Source organism: Saimiri boliviensis, chromosome 11, assembly GCF_048565385.1.
Source record: "Saimiri boliviensis isolate mSaiBol1 chromosome 11, mSaiBol1.pri, whole genome shotgun sequence".
Taxonomy (NCBI): Eukaryota; Metazoa; Chordata; class Mammalia; order Primates; family Cebidae; genus Saimiri; species Saimiri boliviensis.
In genome coordinates, this window is record NC_133459.1 from 48,272,302 (window position 1) to 48,295,791 (window position 23,490).

The following is a 23,490-nucleotide window of genomic DNA, read 5'->3' on the forward strand; positions in this document are numbered from 1 at the left end:
TTTGGACACAGACATACAGGGAAAACAACATGTACAGATGAAGGTAGAAATTAGGGTGATGCTTCTGTAAACCAAAAAACACCAAAGATTGCTAACAACCTGTCAGAAGCTAGGGGAGAAACATGAAAGATTCTTCTTCCTAATTCATATTGGGAACTGGTCCTGCTAATATCTTGACCTCAGACTTCTAATCTCTAGGACTGTGAGACAATACATTTCTGTTTTTTAATCCACTCAGTTTGTGGTACTTTGTGACAAACTGAGTACCGTGAAAGTAAGAAACAATAAATATCTGTTGATAAACCCACTTTGTAGTACTTTGTTATATCAACCCCATCAAATCTATACAATGTGACATAATGAAAGAGCAACACCTGCATAATAAATTTTCAATTGTTTGGTATAAACAATGTTTTTAAGGTTCAGAAACAACTTTTATATAACTGACATTGATATGTCCCTTCAGCCACACATAAACACACAGATACATGTACATTATTCAGAACCAATGAAAATTAATAATTTATGAAATATTTAACTTTCTCACTAATATTTTCAATCTATTCTGAGTCTCTACTATGTGCCAATTAGAGTATGAGGCTCAGAACCTCAAGAGCTAAACAAGATCTAGCCCCTGCTGGGTGAGAACAAACAATCAAATCCTGATCCTGATCTCCACTATCAGAATACCTATAGCATTTGCCAATTATTAGGCCATTTTACCTCTGTTCCTTAGTTTGTATTCAAAGAGGGTAAATATATTAGCTAATTGTTTGTTTTATAGGGAAGCCTCCTCTCCCCCCAAAATTAAGTTCTACTGTAAGCATGTCATAAACAACTAGATAGATATTATTCAATAAATCATAATGATAATAGTCAAACATGAGGAATTTATTTAAAAAACTAATATCTTGGAAAGTAGTTTATAAAATATAAGGTACTATTATAAGCATTTGTTACTATTATCATCAATTATATTTTTAATCATTTATAACAATAAAAATTTAATATTCCCATTAATGCCTTCAAAAATTTTTCACATAAAACTTGTTCCATTATTCTAAAATACTAAATGAGTTGAATCATACTGAATGGTCACAAAAAATTCAATTCGGAAAAAAAAAAATAACTTACCAAACAAACTTAAAAGGAAAAGCCTTTAATACACTTACCACTTTCAAAGCAAGCATCAAAGATAAGATGTCCTTTCTTGGGCTGTCCACAGTATCCAGGTGGAAGCACTATATATTTGCTCACATTCCCTCCGATGGCATCATCATTTCCCATATCATTACCTATTTTTTAAAAATTGGCTCATGTTAAATAAAAGTCGAAGCATATTCAGCAATAGAAGTCCAGTCAGATTTTTACCATTAATTACCCCTTCCCTAGTCACTGAGTGTTAACCCAAGCAAAAAGAAGTTAACACCACATGGTGGTACAGTGAAAAGAGGCTACATTTTGAAACAAAATGATATAGGCTCAAATTTCAACGCAAATACATGCAATTCCCTATGCCCCCAAAGCAATCAACCTAATATCTTTACACTTCAGTTCCTCTTATCCAGACCATGTGAACAGTAAAATCATATTTCAAAGTTGTGTTTCTAGAATTATATATAAACTATAAAAATATCTACTATCATTATCAAAATACAAGATATATTTATTAAATTGCATCGACCATTTAATATATAAATAATTTACATAATTTGGCATAAACATATATTCAATTGTTTAAATTTGAATAAAGTAAAAGTTCTATAAGTACCATTATGACTTTCAGATGCTCCACCAGAAACAATTTAAGAAATACTGATTTAGCCTACAAGTTCTACTTCCTACCAGAAACTTTAATTTTAAAATGTTTTTGAAGTTTCACTCTCACCTAAGATGTAGAGAAATGGAAAGAACATCCCTTCTACCCTAGCAAGAGCAAATTTCTCAATGAAGTAAAAAACTTTCCCAAAACTATCAGAGAACTAAGTTTGAAGAGCAGCTAAATAATCCAGTATCAAAGGAAAGTCAAACCCCACCAAACAGAGTATGGGAAGCAAGCACTGACTCCTCCATGGCAAAGCACAAGAAGAAGTAATGCTGGGTCCCACACAAATGAGTAAAAAAGCTAAGTTTATTTTATAAAATTATTAAATGTCAAATAAGGAAATATGAGAGTATAGAACTACTCAGTCATAGATACACAGGGAATTCAAATCCATTTGAAGACTCTGCTGTACATGTCTCTACCAGATGTTCAGAAGGAAGATTACAGGCAGGTAGGTAGACCAGAAAATGTTTTTCTTTGTAGTACAGACCTAGAGAAGGAGAGAGCCTTCTGTAAGAGGAAAGGCATGAAGTCCCTTATGGGAAAAATGGCTTCACATGACTAGGGGAGAAATAACAAACTTATCCCCTGAGTGTACAAGTGAAAGGAAGACAAACAATAAAAGAAAAATCCTCTAAACCTGAAGGAGTGGGAAACATTCCTAGAGGATATTATAAATATTATTTGTCACTACAAATGGATATACTTCTTTCTAGGTCATTTGTATAGGGCCTTGTGTCAATCTAGTCTGCAGATAAACTATGTTTGAGTTTCACTGTTGATATGATCATCTTGAATACTCTATTACCCCATCCAGCCCCTTCCCTCAAAACTTAAATAACACTAGAATAATTTGAAGCTAGTGGCAAACTGAAGATAATCATAGCAACAAAGAAATTCAGACACATCTGAACACCAAACTACATTGACATAAACCCCCACCCAAATAAGCTGGAAAAGGATATATCCATTTACAGTGACAATTAATATTTGTAAGTACTAGAAATACAATAAAACAATAGTATTCTCTACTGTTCCGGTATTCAATAAAAATTTGTGAGACATATCCAAAACATCCAGGAAAAACAACCTACTGTCTAGGGATAAAATGATACACAGGACCAGACACAGAAATGACCAGATACTAAAATTATCACACTGAATTTTAAAAAAAGCTTAATATGTTAAGGGCTGTACTGGATTATGAGAACAAAATTCATGAAGAAATGGGAAATTTCATCAGTAAGATAGAAACCACAATAATAATAGAAAATGAAATGAAAAAACCAAAATCACAGTAATTGAAATGAAGAATGCCTTTAATGAATCTGTCAGTACACTTGGCACAGCTGAAAACTAAATCAGTAAATTTTATATCAACAAAAATAATCTAAACATAAATGCAAAGGGAAATAGGAAAGGTAAAAGAGAAAAAAATAGCAGAGCTGTGGAACAATATCAACCAATCTAATATATCGTTCTGCTCCATTCTTACTCTTATCTGCTTGGGAATCCCAATATATATATAATTGGGATTTTATATATATATAATATATATATATATATAATATATATATAATATATATATTATGTAAAATATATAATATATAATATATATTATATGATATGTATTATATAATATATAATATTATATATATGTATATATAATATATATATATAATTGGGATTCCTGATTATATATATTATATATAATATATAATATATATAATTGGGATATGTATATAATATATATAATTGGGATTATATATATATAATATATATAATTGGGATTATATATATATAATATATATATAATTGGGATTATATATATATAATATATATATAATTGGGATTCCCAAGCAGATAAGAGGAAGAATGGAGCAGAAAGATATCTGAAGATATAATGCCTGATAATTTTCCAAAATTAATGAAAGAGATTGAGCTATAAATCCAAAGAGCAACTAGTATAATAAATATATTATTAAAAATTAGATACGTTGTACTTAAAGAGATAAATCACATACAAATGAACTTGAACTAAGACAAAAACACATTATTTTTCTTTGAAATACATAAACTGTGCAAACCAAAAGTCAAGGTAATGATATATTGAAATTACTGGGAAAAAGTCAACATAAAATTTTACACCAATTGAAAATATCTTTCAAGGATGAAGTGCAAACTAAAGGTATTTTAAGAAAAATAAAAGCTGACCACTTTATTATCAACAGTCGTGTGTTGTAAGAAATGTCAACAAAAGTTCTTCAGGCAGAAAAGAAATAATATCAGATATAAATTAAGATCCACACAAACAACAGAAGAGCCCCTGAAATGATATAAATAAAGGTAAATATAAATTTTTGTATGTTCAATAACTCTAAAAGGTAAATGATTAAAAAATAGCAATGTATTATGTGTTTATGCCATATGATAAAGTAAAATATATCACAAAAATACCACAAAAGATGGACGATGGCTGAGTACAGGTGCCTGACACTTGCCTCATTCACAAAAAAGGGGAAAGTGTCAGGCACTTCTAAAACAAGTAGACAACCACACATCAAATAAAGTGCCTAAACAAGAACACTGGAATTCAGCAAGGAAATGACAGGGACCCTCTGAGGCATGAAAGGAGAGGGAAGTGAAGCAACCAGCCCAGCCATGATTGTCTCAGATCCAAGAGAAGTTCCTCATTGCAAAGGAAAGGTAAGTAAAATATCCTCAGTGCTTCCTATTCCCATCACAGATGCCTGCAATAGCCACAGGAGGGTCTAGTATAGAAGGTCATCTGCAGTCCATTGCAATTGCATTGTTCTACAGAGGAAATTCACACACCGTTCTACTCACCCCCATGAAGCCAAAGCACTGCACAGCACCATTTTAAAAACGAATCCCCTACCAGACTACATCTTGCCCTGAGGGCTAGCTGACCCTGCAACTCCACATCCCTGGAGCCACAATGACATCCTCCCATGTCCACCCAGAGGGATACAGCATTATGATGCCACATGGACCCAGCAATACATCTGGGCCCCAGCCACTCTAACCACGTAGTGTCCTGTCCAAAACAAGCATTATAGCACACCAGTGAGGCTGCCCCCAGGACAAAGGGAGCCAAAGTGCACAGTTCCCAGAGCCTGAAAACCATCTTCCTCAGGACGCCATCATCAACAGAAACAACACTCCTCCAGTTGAAGTGGATAGAACAATTTTGTGTGTGTGTGTGTGGTGTGTGTGTGTGTGTGTGTGTGTGTATAAATATAGTATATATATATATGTACACACAATTATATATACATATATATGTATATATATGTGCCCAACACCAGAACACCCAGCTATATAAAGCAAATATTATTAAAGCTAAAGAGGGAAATAGACCCCAATACAATCATAGTGGGAAACTTCAAAACCCCCACATTAAGCACTGGACACATCATATAGAAGAAAAATGATCAAATAAACATCAGACTTTATCTGCACCATAGACCAAATAAACCTAACAGACATACAGAACATTTCATCCAAAAGATGCAGAAAATACATTCTTCTTATCAGCACATGGAACCCTTTCATGAAGAGATCATATGTTAGGTAACAAAATGAGTTTCAAGAAATTTCAAAAAATCAAAATCATCATATATCTTGTCAAACCACAATGAGATAAAACTGGAAATCAATAATAAGAGGGTCTCTTGAAACTGTAAACATAGACAGAAATTAAACAACATGCTCCAGTATTATCATTGAATCAATGAAAAAATTAAAAAGGAGATTTTAAATATTTCTTGAAGCAAATGTAAAAGAAAACACAACACACAAACACCTATGTGATAAAGCAAAAGCAGTACTAAGGATATTTCACAACAATAAATTACTACCTCAATAAAACAGAAAGATTATAACAACGTAATGCTGCACATCAAGAAAGTAGAAAATCACAAATAAACCAAATGCAAAATAAGTAGAAGAAAATAAAAAATAAAGATCAAACCAGGACTAAACAAAATAGACACTAAAAAAAAAAAAACACAAAGGATAAACAGAAAGCTAAAACTGAATCCCTTCCTTACACCTAACACAAAAATTAACTCTAGATGGATTAAATATTTAAACATGAGACCTAACACCATAAAAACTCCAGAAGAAAATCTAGGCAATACCATCAGGACATAGGCATGGGCAGTAACTTCATGACTGAAACACCAAAAGCAATGACAACAAAAGCCAAAATAGACAAATGGGATCTAATTTAACTTAAGAATTTCTGTACAGCAAAAGAAACTATCAATAGCCTGAACTGGCAAGCAACAGAATGAAAAAATTTTTTGCAATCTACCCATCTGACAAAGAGCTAACATCCAGAATCTACGGAGAACTTAAACAAATTTACAAGAAAGAAACAAACAACACCATCAAAAAGTGGGAAAAGGATATGAACAGTCACATTTCAAAAGAAGACATTATGCAGCCAACAAACATATAAAAAAATGCTCATCATCACTGGTCATTAGAGAAATGCAAATCAAAACCACATTGAGATGCCATCTCAAGCCAGTTAGAATGGCAATCATTAAAAAATCAGGAGACAACAGATGCTGGAGAGGTTGTAGAGAAATAAGAATGCATTTACACTGTTGGTGGGAGTGTAAATTAATTCAACCATTGTGGAAGACAGTGTGGCAATTCCTCAAGGACCTAGAAATAGAAATATCATTGGACCCAGCAATCCCATTACTGGGTATATACTGAAAGAATTATAAATTATTCTATTATAAAAACGCATGCGCATGTATGTTTATTGTTGCACTGTTCACAATAGCAAAGACTTGGAACCAACCTAAATGCCCATCAATGATAGATTGAGTATGTGGCACATATACACCATTGAATATTATGTGGCCATAGAAAAGGATGAGTCCATGTCCTTTGCAGGGGCAAGAATGAAACTGAAACCATAACTCTCAGCAAACTGACACAAGAACAGAAAACCAAACACCACATGTTCTCACTCATAAGTGGGTGTTGAACAATGAGAACACTCAGACACAAGGAGGGGAACATCACACACTGGAGTCTGGGGGGTGAGGGGCAAGGGGAGGAATAGTAGGGGGTGGAGTGATTGGGGAAAGATAGCATTAGGAGAAATACCTAATGTAGATGACGGGGCAATGGATGGAATAAACCACCACCATGACACGTGTATACCTATGTAACAAACCTGCATGATCTGCACCTGTACCCCAGAATTTAAAGTATAAAAAATAAATTTTAAAAAATAAAAAATGAAATAAAATAAAATAAAATAAATTACAAATGCAGGCAAGGATAAAAAGAAAAGGCAATTCTTAAATATCATTACAAGAAAAGTGGAAATGTAAATTAGTAGTACATTAGTACATACACACAATGAAACACAGTATAAATGTTTCCTAAATATCTAAAAATAAAACTATCATACAATCCAGCAATTCCAGTATGGGATATTTATCTAAAGGGGAAAAAATATCAACGATATATTGATATATCTATCAGACAAACTACCATATTGGTTAAAATAGGAAAATCCAATGATATGCCATTTATAGAAAATTAAGTTTAAATATTAGATAAATTCATGAATAGATTACAAGTAAAAGGATTGAAAAGTCCATGCAAACAATCATCAAAAGAGAGCTCAAGAGGCTATCTTAAAAAAAGAGAATGTACACTTAAGAACGAACTAAAACTAGGACACAGTGATAAAGAAGTCAGTTGACCAAGAACAATAATCCCAAAAGCAAATGCACCTAACAACATCACTTGAAAATGCATGAAAAAGTCCAGGCGAGGTGGCTCATGCCTGTAATCCCAGCACTTTGGGAGGCTGAGGCTGTTAAATCACCTAAGGTCAGTAGTTCAAGAACAGCCTGGCCAACATAGCGAAACCTGTCTCTACCAAAAATATAAAAATTAGCCAGGTGTGGCAGTGGGCACCTGCAATTCCAGCTACTTTGGAGGCTGAGGCATGAAAATCACTTGAACCTGGGAGGTGGGGGTTCCACTGAGCTGAGACTATGCCACTCCATTACAGAATGAGACTCTGTATCAGGAAGAAGGGAAGGGAAGGGGAGGGGAGGAGAGAAGAGGAGAGAAGAGGGAAGGGGAGGGGAGGGGAGGGGAAGGAAGGGGAAAGTAGGGGAGGGGAAGTGAAAGATAAAGGGGAAGGAAAGGAGAAGGGGAGGGGAGAGGAGGGGAAGGGGGAGAGAATGGGGAAGAAAAGGAGAAAGGGAGGGTAGGGTAGGGAGGGGAAGGGATGGGAGGTGAAGGAAAAGGGGGAGAGGAAGGGGAAGGGGAAGAGGGAGGGGAAGGGGAAGGGAAAGGGGGAGACAGGAAGGGAAAGGAAGGGAAGGGAGGGAAAGGGAGGGGAGGGGAGGAGAGGGGAGGGGTGGGGAAGGAAGAGGGAAGGGAACAGAAAAAGGAAAGGGAACAGGAAAGGGAAAGGGAAAAAGGAAAGGAAAGGAAAAAATGCATGAAAAAATCTAATAGAAATAAAAGATGAAATATACAAAACCACAATTCTGTTTAAGCCTTCTAAACCACTATTTCAGTAATCAACAGAACTATCTGACATATTAGCAATATCAGGAATGAAAAGGGTAACATCACTAAAATCGGCTGGGCATTAAGAGGATATTGAGAGAACACCATGCACAATGTTAACTCCTAATTTTGTGAACTTAGATGAAATTACAAAGCAGATGAAGACATTAAACAGGAAGAAAACTAAAGACCGGCATTCTAGCATTATTTCTGAACATAGACTTAAAATCCTCAGCAAAGTATTAGCAAATCAAATCCATCAGTGTGAGGAAAGTATATCATAATCAAGCACAATTTATCTTGGGCATGCAAGATTGGTTCGACATTCAAACATCAATTAAAGTGAGGATCCCATCCACGACGGCCGAATAGGAACAACTGTGCATTGCAGTTCTCAGCAAAAATGCAGAGGGTGAGTGATCACATTTCCAAGCGAATTTTTACTGCCCACAGACCAGGAGATTCCTGGGCAGAAAAGTAGCATGGGTCTCCAGCACGCCAGTGCAGTGGGTCTCTGCACAAAAACACACAAATCTGGGCACCATTTCAACTGGTGACTGGAATGCCTGGGAGGCAGAGTCACCCATTCAACTGAAAATGAGGGGGCTGAAACAGGTAGCCAAGTAATCTGGCTCAGCTGATCCCACCCCAGAAAGACCAGCAATCTGAAACGCTCTGGATTGAGAGTTTCACAGCAAGCACAGCTGGACCCAGGATGGTCCAGCTCTGTGGCGGGAAGAGCGTCTGCCATTACTGAGGCAGAACACCACTACTGAGACAGTCTGCCATTACTGAGGCAGCCCGCCATTATTGAGGCAGTCAGCCATTACCAAGGCAGTCTGCCATTACAGAGACGGTCTGAGGCAGACAGCCATTACGAAGGAAGTTCTAACTATACTCCCATTAACAAAACTGCAAGGAAGTTCACAAAGCAGCTGGGCAGAGCCCACGGCAGCTCAACAAGGCCTCTGCTGGCAGACTGTGACTAGGCTACCTCCTCTCAGGGCAGGACATCACTGAAAAAAGGCAGCAGAATGACAGGAGCTTATAAATAAAGCCCAAACTTTCAGGGACAGAGCACGAGGGGGAAAAAGGCAGTTATGAGTTCCACTGCAGCAGGCTTAAAAGTACCTGCCCAGCAGCTCTGAACAGAAAAATGGAGCTCACAGCTCAGCACTTGAGCTCCTATATGGGACAGACTATCTCCTCAAGCAGCTCCCTGATCCCTGTGTAATGAAAGAGACACCTGATAAAGGAGAGCTCAAGTTGACATCTGGAAGGAATCCTTCTGGGACAAAGATAACAGAAGAAGAAACTGGCAGCAACCCTTACTGTTCTGCAGCCGCTGCAGGTAATCCCCAGGCAAGCAGGCTAGGCAGTGGACCTCCAGCAGTCCTACAGCAAGGAGGCCTGTTAGTATAAAACCTAAAAATCAGAAAGACATAATTTCATCAGCAACAAAAAGGATGTCCATTCAGAGACCCCATCTGAAAGTCATCAACCACAAAGACAACAGGTAAATAAATCCATAAAAATTGGGGAAAAAAATAGTGCAAAAAGGAGGAAAATACCCAAAACGAGAACACCTCTCCTCTTCCAAGGGATCACAACTACTCACCAGCAATGGAATAAGGCTGGATGGAGAATGAGTCTGATGAATTGACAGAAACAGGCTTCAGAAGATGGGTAATAACAAACCTCTCTGAGCTAAAAGATTATCTTCTAACCCAATGCAAAGAAACTAAGAACCTTGAAAAAAGGTTTGATGAAATGCTAACAAGAATAAAACAGCTTGGAGAGGAATATAAATGAATTCACGACCTGAAAAACACAAAACAAGAACTTCACGAAGCATACACAAGTTCCAATAGCTGAAATGACCAAGCAGAAGAAAAGATATCAGAGATGGAAGACCAACTCAATGAAATAAACTGAGAATGCAAGATTAGAGAAAAAAAAGAGTAAAAAGAAATGAACAAAGCCTCCACAAAATATGGGATTATGTGAAAAGATCTAATCTATGTTTGATAGGTGTACCTAAAAGTGATGGAGACAATGAATCCAAGCTGGAACACACTCTTCAGGATGTTATCCAGGAGAACTTCCCCAACCTAGCAAGGCACACCAACATTCAAGTCCAGGAAATACAGAGAACACCACAAAGATATTCCTCAAGAAGAGCAACCCCAAGGCACATAATCTTCAGATTGACCAGGGTTGAAATGAAGGAAAAAATGCTTAGGGCAGCTAGAGAGGAAGGTCGGGTTACCCACAAACGGAAGCCCATCAGACACACAGCGGATCTCTCAGCAGAAACCCTACAAGCCAGAAGAGAGTCAGGGCCTATATTCAACATCTTTGAAGAAAAGAACGTTCAACCTAGAATTTCATATAAGACCAAACTAAGCTTCATAAGCAAAGGAGAAATAAAGTCCTTTATGAACAAGCAATTGCTCAGACATTTAATCATCACCAGGCATGCTTTTCAAGAGCTCCTGAAAGAGGCACTAAATATAGAAAGCAAAAAACCAGTACCAGCCACTCCAAAAATGTGCCAAATGGTAGAGGTTCAACACAATGAAGAAACTGCATCAACTAATGGGCAAAACAACCAGATAACATCAAAATGGCAGGATCAAATTCGCACATAACAATATTAACCTTAAGTGTAAAAAGGCTAAATGCCTCAATCAAAAGACACAGACTGACAAATTGGATAAAAAGTCAAAGCCCATCGGTGTGCTGTATCCAGGAAACCCATCTCACATGCAAGCATACACAAAGGCTCAAAATAAAGGAATGGGGGAAGATTAAAAGACATAGGCGTGCAACATAAAAAAAAACTAAAAAACTAGCAGAATACAAGAAATAACTAGGATCAGGGCAGAAATGAAGGAGATAAAGACACAAACACCCTTCAAAAAATCAATAAATCCAGGAGCTGATTTTTTTAAATGATCAACAAAATAGACAGACCACTAGCCAGATTAATTAAAAAAAAGAGAATAATGAAATAGAGGCAATAAAAAACAATAAAGTGTATATCACCACCAATTCCACAGAAATACAAACCACCATCAGAGAGTAATACAAACAACTCTATGCACGTAAACCAGTAAACCTGGAAGAAATGGATAAATTCCTGGACAATTGCAACCTCCCAAGCCTAAACAAAGTCGAAACCCTGAATAGACCAATAACAAGGGCTGAAGATGAGGCAGCAATTAATAGCTTAACAACCAAAAATATCCCAGGTCCAGATGGGTTCACAGCCAAATTCTCCAAGACATACAAAGAGAAGCTGGTACCACTCCTTCTGAAATTATTCCAAACAATCCATAAAGAAGGATTCCTCCTCAAATCATTTTATGAAAACAACACCATCCTGATACCAAAACCTGGCAGAGATTCAACAAGAAAAGAGCAATTCAGGCCAATATCCATGATGAACATAGATGCAAAAATCTTCAATAAAATACCAGCAAACCGATTGCAACAGCACATCATAAAGCTTATCCATCACGATCAAGTAGGCTTCATCCTGGGGATGCAAGGCCAGTTCAATATACCCAAGTGTGTAAATGTAATTCACCACATAAATAGAACCAAAGGTGAAAACCACAGGATTGTCTCAACAGATGCAGACAAGGCCTTTGACAAAATTCAACAGTACTTTATGCTAAAAACTCTCCATAAACTAGGTATCAATGGAATGTATCTTACACTAATAAAACCTATTTATGACAAACCAACAGCCAATATCATACTGAATGGGCAAAAACTGGAAGCATTCCCTTTGAAATATGCACTAGACAAGGATGCCCTCTCTCAACACTCCTATTCAATATAGCATTGAAAATTCTGGCCAGAGCAATTAGGCAAGAAAAAGAAATAAAGGCTATTCAGTTAGGAATGAAGGAAGTCAAATTGTCTCTATTTGCAGATGACATGATTGTATATCTAGAAGACCCCATCATCTCAGCCCAAAATCTCCTGAAACCAATAAGCAACTTCAGCAAAGTCTCAGGATACAAAATCAAGGTGAAAAAATCACAAGCATTCCTATACACCAATAACAGACTAACAGAGAGCTAAATCAAGAACAAACTGCCATTCACAATTACTACAAAGAGAATAAAATACCTAGAAATACAACTAACAAGGAACATAAAGGACCTCTTAAAGGAGAACTACAAACACTGCTCAATGAAGTAGAGAGGACACAAACAGATGGAAAAACATTCCATGCTCATGGTTAGTAAGAATCAGTATCATGAAAATGGCCATAGTGCCCAAAGTAATTTATAGATTCAACACTATCCCCATCAACCTACCAATGACCTTCTGCACAGAACTGGAAAAAAACAACTTAAACTTCACATGGAACCAAAAGAGAGCCTGCATAGCCAAGTCAATTCTAAGCAAAAAGAACAAAGCTGAAGGCATCATGCTACCTGACTTCAAACTATACTACAAGGCTACAGTAATCAAAACAGCATGATACTGGTACCAAAACAGAGACATAGACCAATGGAACAGAACAGAGGCCTTGGAGGCAATGCCACACATCTAATACCATCTGATCTTTGACAAACCTCACAAAAGCAAGCAATGGGGAAAATATTCCCTGTTTAATAAATGGTGTTGGGAAAATGGGCTAGCCATGTGCAGAAAGCAGAAACTGAACCCCTTCCTGATACCTTACACTAAAATCAACTCCAGATTGATTAAAGACTTAAACATAAGACCTAACACCATAAAAATTCTAGAAGAAAACCTAAGCAAAACCATTCAGGACAGACATAAGCAAGGACTTCCTGACCATAACACCAAAAACATAGGCAACAAAAGCCAAAACAGACAAATGGATCTAATTAAACTCCAGAGCTTCTGTACAGCAAAAGAAACAATCACTAGAGTGAACCAGCAACCAACAGAATGAGAAAACATTTTTGCAATCTACCCATCTGACAAAGGGCTGATATCCAAAATCTACAAAGAACTAAACAGATTTAAAGGAAAAAAAAAAAAAAAAAACAAGCAAACACATTCAAAAGTGGGCAAAGGAAATGAACTGACACTTTTCAAAAGAAGACATATATGAGGTCAACAAACAGATGAAAAAATGCTCATCATCACTGGTCATTAGAGAAATGCAAATCAAACTACAATGAGACACCATCTCACACCAGTTAGAATGGCAATCATTAAAAAATCTAGAGACAACAGAAGCTGGAGAGGATGTGGAGAAATAGGAACATTTTTACACTGTTGGTGAGAGTGTCAAGTAGTTCAATAATTGTGGAAGACAGTGTGGCAATTCCTCAAAGACCTAGAAATAGAAATTCCATTTGACCCAGCAATCCCATTACTGGGTATATATCCAAAGGATTATAAATCATTCTATTATAAGGACACATGCACACATATGTTCACTGCAACACTTTTTACAATAGGAAAGACTCAGAGTCAACCTAAAGACCCATTGCTGATAGACTGGACAGGGAAAATGTGGCACATATATACCATGGAATACTATGCAGCCATAAAAAACGATGAGTTTGTGTCCTTTGTAGGGACATGGATGAATCTCAAAACCATCATTCTCAGCAAACTGACATAAGAACAGAAAATCAAACACTGCATGTTCTCATTCACAGGCAGGTGTTGAACAGTGAGAACACATGGATACAGGGAAGGGAACATCACACACTGAGGTCTGTAAGGAAAGACTAGGGGAGGGTCAGTGGGAGGTAGGGAGTTGGGGAGGGACAACATGGGGAGAAATACCAGATATAGGTGATGGGGATAGAGGCAGTAAACCACATTTCCATGTATGTACCTATGCAACAATCCTGCATGTTCTTTACATGTACCCTAGAACATAAAATGCAATAAAATATATATTTTTTTAAATCAATTAATATAATTTACCATAGTGACAGATCTAAAAAGAAAATCTATATGATCATCTCAACAAATGCACAAATAATATTTGACAAAATTTAAAATTCACTCTCTACTTATTCTCAGCATATGAAGAATCAAAAGGGAATTCCTTGACATGGCAAAAGGAATCTTTATATATTTATCTTTCATAATATTTAATTATGTAAATTTTAAATATACTTAAACTATATTTAAGTATGAAAAACTAAAAATTATCCCCCAGTATTGTATACTAGATAAGGATACTCACTGTTATCATTCTTATTCAACATCATCCTAAAGGTTTTAAACCTGTGGTTAACAAGGAAAAGAAATTAAATGTGTACATACTGTCCCTATTCATATCCAACAGAATTGTTTAGAGAGAAAATCACAAAGAAGCTACTAGAATAACAAGTTCAGCAAGATTAAAAGACAACAGGTTAAAACAAAAATCAATTGTACCTCTACATAATTAGCAATAAGCAATTGTAAATTAAAAACTAAATAATATTTATAACACCAAACTAATAAAAGTTATAAATCGAATAAACATTTGCAAAATCTGTACACTTAAAAGGAGAACCACTAATAAGATGAATTTTTAAAAGGTCTAAATAAATGAAGAAACAAACCTTGTAAATGTATTGGAAGACAAAATGTCAAAATTTTGACAAATTGAGACTCTGTACATCAATTCTCCACATATTGATCCATAGATTTGATACAATCTCAACTGAATACCCAACCAACTGGTTGTAAAATGTATATGGAAAAGCAAACAAACTAAAAAAGTCAAAACAATTTTGGAAAAAAACAGTGTGGAAATGGAAGAGACTGAAATGTAGTTCACAGGAAAAAAACTAACCGCAGAAATGCAAATACATACATAGTTGGTTGATTTTCAATAAAAGTGCAAAGGCAATTCAATGTAGACAAGAAAATATTTACTAATTGGTCATTATAATACATATGAGGCTGGGCACAGTGGCTCACGCCTGTAATCTCACCACTTCAGAAGGCAGAGGCAGGTGAATCGTTTCCACCCAAAAGTTTGAGACTAGCCTGAGCAACATAGCGAAACCACATCTCAACAAAAAATGTAAAAAGCTAGCCAGTAGTGGTGGCATGTGCATGTAGTCCCAGTAACTCAGGAGGCTGAGATGGAAGAATCACCTGATCCCAGGAGGTCCAGACTGCAGGAAGCTGTGATTGTGCCACTGCACTCCAGCCTGGGTGTTGGACAGACCCTGTCTTTAAAAACAAAAAACAAACAAACAAACAAAAACAGTAATAATAGGGAGGTGGATAAAGACAGAGAAATAGAAAGCTCCAAAAATTATCCCCTTCCCCAGCCAAAAAAAAAAAAAAATTATCTGCATGGAAAAAAACACCTTCCAAAGAAGGTGAGCACTCACAATACCTGGTTTTAACTTCATATCACTGAAAGAGGCACTGAAAAGATTACAACAACAATCCTGAATCACCAATGCAACCCCTCCCCCACCCAGGCAGCTACAAAGGGGTGCAAAGAGCATCTCTGGCTGCTGAAAGAGAAAGAACATAGTAATTGTGACACACCGAACTCAGTGCTGTTCTTTTAGAGCAGGGGAAAACAGACCAAATTCAGCTGATGCCCAGCCACAGAGACAGCATTTAAACCAGCCCTAGCCAGAGAGAAATCACCAATCTCAGTGGCCCAGGTCCCAATTTTAGTGCCCACAAACCTTCCACCAAGGTTCAAAGTGCTCTTGGTCTCCAAGTAAACTTGAAAGGCAGTCTAGGCCATAAGAACTGCAACTCTTAGGTAAGCCTAGAACTGAACAAGGCCCAGAGACAGTGGACTAAAAGGGGCATGTGACATACTGAGACATCAGCTGGGGCAGCCAAAGAAGGGCTGGCATCACCTTTCCCCAACCCCAAGCTGCAGAGCTTGTGATTCCAAAAGAAACACCTTCCTTCTGCTTGCAAAGAGGAAAGAAGAGTAGTGAGGACTTTGTCTTGCATCTTGGACACCAGCTCAGCCACAGCATGATAGGGCATTGGTCAGAGTAATGAGCCTCTGTTCCAGGCACTATAACCCAGATGACATTTCTAGACACAGCCTGGGGTTTCATAGAGGTGTACCGCCTTGATGGTCTTGGAGAATATTTTTAAGTTATTGCAATGTCTATGTTCAATTTATCTGATAGAATTCTGAATTTCTTCTCTGGGTTATCTTGGATTTGAGTTACCTCAACACAGCTATTTTGAATAGGTGGACCAGAAAACAGAGAGACTCTGTACATTTATTACAAAGTAAGGGAAGAGAAGAAGAGCATCTGCCTGCTAATCCAGAGAATATACTAAGATCTTCCTCCAGACCATCAAGGTGGTACACCTCTATGACACTGCTAGCACCCCAGTATAATTGGGTTTGGGGTGCCACCTGAAGCAGACACGGCTTAGATCACAATGCCCAAGTCCTTCTGAATACCTGAAAGGCCTTCCCAAGAAGGATGGCTACAAACAATCCCAGAAACTGAAGACTAACACTAAATACCTAACTTTTCAACAACATCTTCTAGCATCAAAAACATCCACAAAAACATGATCTCACCAAATATAAATAAAGCACAAGAGATTTTCCAGTCCTGGAAAAAGAGAGATATATGATCTTTCAGACAGAGAATTCAAAATAGCTGCACTGAGGTAACTCAAAGAAATCCAAGATAACAGAAAGAAGGAATTCAGAATGCTATCAAATAAATTTAACATAGATAATGAAATAACTTTTAAAAAATCAAGCAGAAATTCTAAAGCTGAAAAATGCTATTGACATACTGAAAAATTCAGCAGAGTTCTTCAATAGCAGAGCTGATCAAGTAGGAGAAAGAATCAGTAAGTTTGAAGACTGGTTATTTGAAAATACATCGAGGAGACAAAAAAAAAATACAATGAAGCATAACTACGGGATATAGAAAATAGCCTCAAAAGAGCAAATTTAAGAAATAATGGCCTTAAAGAGGAAGCAGTGAAAGAAGTAGAGTTGGAAAGTGTATTCAAAGGGATAATACCAAAGAACTTCCCAAACCTAGAGGAAGATATCAATATCCAAGTACAAGAAGGTTATAAAACACCAAAGAGATTTAACTCAAAGAAGACTACCTTGAGGCATTTAATAATCAAACTCCCAAAGATAAAGCATAAAGAATGGACCCTAAAAGCAGCAAGAGAAAAGAAACTAATTAAACACAGTGGAGTTCCAATACACCTGGCAGCAGACTTTTCAGTGGAAACCTTACAGGCCGAAAGACAGTGCCATGACATATTTAAAGTGCTGAAAGGAAAAAACTTTTATCTTAGAATAGTATATCCAACAAAAATATTCTTCAAACATGAAGGAGAAATAAAGACTTTCTCTCACACAGACACACAAAAAGCTGAGGTATTTCATCAACATCAGACCTGTCCTATAAGAAATGCTAAATAAAGTAGTTCAATTAGAAGAAAAGAAACTATTTTTAATTTCTAGAGAAACCTTCACACTGTTCTCCATGGTGGTTGTACTTATTTACATTTCCACCAACAATATACAAAGGTTGCCTTTTCTCTACATCCTCAGCAGCATTTGTTCTCATATTATTTTCTCATATTAATGAGCAATAAGTACTTACTTGAGGATACAAAACTCAATGGTAATAGTAAGTACACAGAAAAACACAGAATATTATAATACAGTAACATAGGAAATCCAAGGAAAAAAATATACTACAAAAGTACAGTAAGCAAAACAGTATGGTACTGGCATAAAAACAGACACATAGACCAATGGAACAAAACAGGTAACACAGAAACAAACACATGTAGAGTAAACTCATTTTTAACAAAGGTGCCAGGAACATACACTCAGGAAAGGGCAGTCTCTTCAATAAATGGTGCTAGAAAAACAGAATATCCTTATGGAAAATGAAACTAGACCCCTATCTCTTGTCATATAAGAAAATCAATAAAAATTTATTAAAGACTTTAAGACTTCAAACTATGAAACTACTACAAGAACACATTGGAGAAAATCACCAGGACATTGGTCTGGCCAAAGATTTCTTAAGCAATATCCTACAAACATAGGCAACGAAAGCAAAAATGAACCAATGACATCACACACAGTTAAAAAGATTCTGCACAGGAAAGGATTCAATCAACAAAGTGAAGAGACAACTCACAGAATGTGAGAAAATATTTGCAGAAAAACCACCTGACAATGAATTAATAACAGGAATATATAAGAAGCTCAAATAACTCTATAAGAAAAATTCTAATAATCCAATCAAAAGATGGGCAAAGATTTGAATAGACATTTTGCAAAAGAAGACATAGAAATGGTAAACAGGCATATGAAAAGGTGCTCAATATCACTGATCATCAAAGAAATGAAAATCAACACTACAATGAGATATCTTCTTCCCCCACTCAAAATGGCTAATATCAAAAAAATAGGCAATAACAAATGCTACTGAGGATGTAGAGAAAAGGGAACCTTTGTATATTGTTGGTGGAAATGTAAATAAGTACAACCACCACGGAGAACAGTGTGAAGGTTTCTCTAGAAACTAAAAATAGAGCTACATATGATCCAGCAATCCCACTGCTTGGTATATACCCCCCAAAAAAGGAAATCAGTATATCAAAGATACATCTCAACTCCTGTTTGTTGAAGCACTGTTCACAATAGCTAAAATTTGGGAGCAACCAAAGTGTCCACCATCAGATGAATGGATAAAGAAAATGTGGTACATATACACAATGGAGTACTATCAGCCATAAAAAAGAATGAGATCCTGTCATTTTGAAAAATACAGATAGAACTGGAAATCAAATTAAGTGAAAAAAAAAGCCAGGCACAGAAAGACAAACATTGCATGTTCTCATTTATTTGTGGGATCTAAAAATCAAAACAATTGAACTAATAGAAAAAGAGAGTAGAAGAATGGTTACCAAAAGCTGGAAAGGTTAGTCAGTGGCTGATTGGCAGGTAGGTATGGTTAATGGGTACAAAAAAAATAGAAAGAATGAATATGACCTACTATTTGATAGCATCACAGGGTGACTATATTCAATTACAACTGCAAGATGGCCAACTAGAAACAGCTGCAGTGGGAGGTTCCAACCAAGAAGGAAAACAGCCAGTGAATCCTGCACTGGCAGCTGAGGTATACAGGCTCTCTCACTGAGAATGACTAGGTGTTTGGCATATCCCATAAAGAGCAAGAAAAAGCAGAGAGGAGCAATGGCCCACCTGGCAGCCACACAGGGCAAGGGAAACCACCTACCGCAGCCAAGGGAGGCAGAGAGTACTTGTGCTACCCAATCTGGGAAGCCATGCTCTTTCCACTGATTTGTGCAACCGATGGATCATGAGATCCCCTTCTGAGCTCACACCAACGAAGGCTTGAGTCCTAAGACTGTGCAGATTCTTGGTGGCAGTTCATCTGGAGACTGTCTAAAATTATCAAGTTCCTGAAGAAGGGGGTGGCTGTCATCACTGTGGCTGCTTGCTGGCTGTCATCATTGCGGCTGCCTCCTGCCTAAAATGATTGAGTTCCTAGGCCTAGGGGTGGTGGCCATCACTGCAGCTCCAGTCTGCTGTTTTCCTCTGCCAGTGTTGAGCAGACTGGGCAAATTGGACCCAGGAAGAATTCCCCACAGCACAGCACAGTTGCCGTGGCAGATCATGGCCAGACTGCCTCTTCAGGCCAGACCTGGACCCACACTTCGTCTCTGGGCAGGGCCTCACTGCCAACATTTCAGAAACTCCAGCCAGGGTTTACCGACAGAATTTTGATCTCCCTTGGGAATGGAGCCATTAAGGAGAGCGGCAACCACAGTCTCTGTAAATCAGCAGACTTAAATATTTCACCCTGCTGGCTCTGAAGAATCCGGCCAGTCCAGATGAGTGAGATTTACCCCCTAGTGCAGCACACCCCCTCCACCAAAGAGCAGCCAGAGTGCTTCGTTAAGAGGGTCCCTGATCCCATGCCTCCTGTCTGGAATGAGATCCCCCAACAGGTGTTGCCAGACACTATTCAGAAATGCTCCCTCTGGCACCAGGTCAGTGCCTCTCTGAAATGGAGCTCCCAGAGGAAGAAGCAGGCAGGCATTTTACTGTTCTGCAGCCTTCCTTGGTGACAAGTCCAGGTGCAAGAGGGACCCAGGCAAACAGGGTCTGAGGCAGACTCCCAACAAACCACAGCAGCCCTATGGAAGAGGAGCCTGACTTTTGAAAGTAAAACAAACAAATGGAAAGTAAGAACAACAGCATCAATAAAAAAAAAAATCCCCCAATAAAACTCCATCCAAATGTCATCATCCCCAAAGACAGAAACTAGATAAACTCATGAAGATGAGAAAAAAATCAATGAAATAATACTGAAAACTCAAAAAGCCAGAGTTCCTCTTCTCCTCCAAATGATCACAACACCTCTCCATCAAGGGCACAGAACTGGGCTGAGGTTGAGATGGATGAACTGACAGAAGTAAGCTTCAAAAGGTAGATAATGACAAACTTCACTGAGCTAAAGAAGCATGTTATAAATCAATGCAAAGAAACTAGGAACCATGATAAAACATTACAGGTGCTGGTAACTAGAATAACCAGTTTAAGAGGCACATAAATGACTTGAAGCTGAAAAACACAAGAGAACTTCATTTTGCAACCACAAGTATTGACAGCCAAATAGACCAAGCTGAGGAAACAATTTCAGAGCTTCAAGACTATCTTGCTGAAATAAGGCAGGGAAACAAGACTAAAGAAAGAATAAAAAGGAAAGAGCAAAACTCTGAAAACTATAAGATTACATAAAAATAGTGAACCTATAATTGATTGGGGTACCTGAAAAAGGGAGCATGGAACCACGTTGGAAAACATATCTCACAATATCATCCAGGAGAACTTCCCCAACCTAGCAACACAGGCCAACATTCAAATTCAGAAAATACAGAGAACCCCAGTAAGATATTTGATGAGAAGATCCACCCCAAGACACATAATCATCAGATTCTCCAAGATCAAAATGAAGGAAAAAATGTTAAGGGCAGCCAGACAGAAAGGCCAAGTCGCCTAAAAAAAGAGAAGCTCATCAGACTAACAATGGACCTCTCAACAGAAACCCTACAAGCCAGAAGAGAATAGGAGCCAATATGCAACATTCTTTATAGAAAGACTTTCTGGCTGGAAACAGTGACTCATGCCTGTAATCCCAGCACTTTGGGAGGCAAAGGTGAGTGGATCACCTGAGGTCAGGAGTTTGAGACCAGCCTGATCAACATGGTGAAACCCCATCTCTATCAAAAATAAAAATATTAGCCAGGCATGGTGATACATACCTGTAATCTCAGCTACTTGGGAAGCTGAGGCAGGAGAATTGTTTGAAGCTAGGAGGTAGAGGTTGCAATGAGTTGAGAGTGTGCCATTGCACTCTAGCCTGGGCAGCAAGAGTGAAATTCCATTTCATATCTGGCCAAACTAAGCTTCATAAGTGAAAAAGAAATAAAATCCTTTTGAGTAAGCAAATGCTGAAGGAATTCATCACCATCCAGTCTGCCTTGCAAGTGGTCCTGAAGGAAGCACTAAATATGGAAAGAAAATACCATTACCGGCCACTACAAAAACACACTGTACAAAAACCAATGAATTATAAAGCAACTACATAAACAAGTCTGCAAAATAACCAACTAGCATCATGATCACAGGATCAAATTCACACATGCCAATATTAACCTTAAATGGAAATAGGCTAAATCCCCCAATTGAAAGACAAAGAACAACAAGCTGGATAGAGTCAAAACTCACTGGTGTGCTGTATTCAAGAGACCCATCTCAAGTGCAAAGAAACACAGGCTCAAAATCTACAGATAGAGAAAAATGTACCAAGCAAATAAAAACCACAAAAAAATCGGGGTTACAATCCTTCTTTCTGAAAAAAACAGACTCTAAATCAACAAAAATCAAAAAAGACAAAGAAGGACATCACATAATAATAAAGGGTTCAATTCAACAAAAGAGCTAACTATCCTAAATATATATGCACCTGGTACACAAGCACTCAGATTTATAAAACAAGTTCTTAGAGACCTACATGGAGACTTAGACTCCCACACAATAATAGTGGGAGACTTTAACATCCCACTGTCAAATTATACACATAATTGAGACAAAAAATTAATGAAGGTATTTAGGACTTGAACTCATCTCTGAATCAAGTGGATCTGATAGATATCTACAGAACCCTCCACCTCAAAACAACAAAATATACACTTTTCTTGGCACCACATGCACTTACTCTAAAATCAATCACATAACTGGAAGTAAAACACTCCTCAGCAAATGAAAAAGAACTGAAATCTTAACAGTCTCTCTAATCAAATTAGAACCCAAGATTAAGAAACTCCCTCAAAACCACACAAATACGTGGAAACTGAACAACCTGCTCCTGAATGACTTTTGGGTAAATAATGAAGTTGAGGTAGAAATCAAGAAGTTCTTTGAAACCAATGATAACAAGGGACAACATACCAGGATCTCTGGGATGCAGCTAAAGCATTGTTAAGAAAAAATTTTATAGCTCTCAATGCCCACATCAAAAAGCTAAAAAGATGTCAAAGTGATACCCTAACATCATAACTAAAAGAACTAGAGAACCAAAAACAAACAAACCCCAAAGCTGGCAGAAGACAAGAAACAACCAAGATCAGAGTAGAACTGAAGGAAAGAGAGACACAAAACCCTTCAAAAACTAAAGAAATCTAGGAAATGGTTTTTTGTTAATTAATAGAATACATAGATCACTAGCTAGACTAATAAACAAGAAAAACGGAAAGAATCAAACAGACACAATAAAAATTGATAAAGGGCCATCACTACTGACCACACAGAAATACAAACAGCTGTCAGAGACTACTATAAACACAACTATGCAAAAAAAAAAAAAAAAACACAACTATGCAAAAAAAAAAAAACCTAGAAAATCTAGAAGAAATGCATAAATTTCTGGACATATACACCCTCCCAAGATTGAACCAGGAAGAAGTTAACCAATTTGTGCCTAGTGTTCCATTATTGGAACACTAAGCTTTTGGGATTTATTTATATCCTACACTCAAAGTCATTACCAAGG

General features: G+C 37.3%; 1 protein-coding gene across 5 annotated transcripts in view; it reads right to left on the minus strand.

The window, feature by feature from the left end:
* LOC101050152 (AGBL carboxypeptidase 4) overlaps positions 1–23,490 on the minus strand; it is a 1,418,805-nt gene that overhangs the window by 1,279,864 nt on the left and 115,451 nt on the right. For 2 of the 5 annotated variants that reach the window (XM_010349316.3, XM_074380788.1), the window contains one exon: positions 1,173–1,295. The exons of 1 other annotated variant lie outside the window; for it this stretch is intronic. In XM_010349316.3, coding sequence (XP_010347618.2) covers positions 1,173–1,295 — 123 coding nt within the window. Of the gene's footprint in view, positions 1–1,172; positions 1,296–7,801; positions 7,864–14,606; positions 14,648–15,511; positions 15,614–23,490 lie in introns of those variants that run through there. 2 more of the 5 variants (XM_074380787.1, XM_074380789.1) reach the window with 2 other exon arrangements.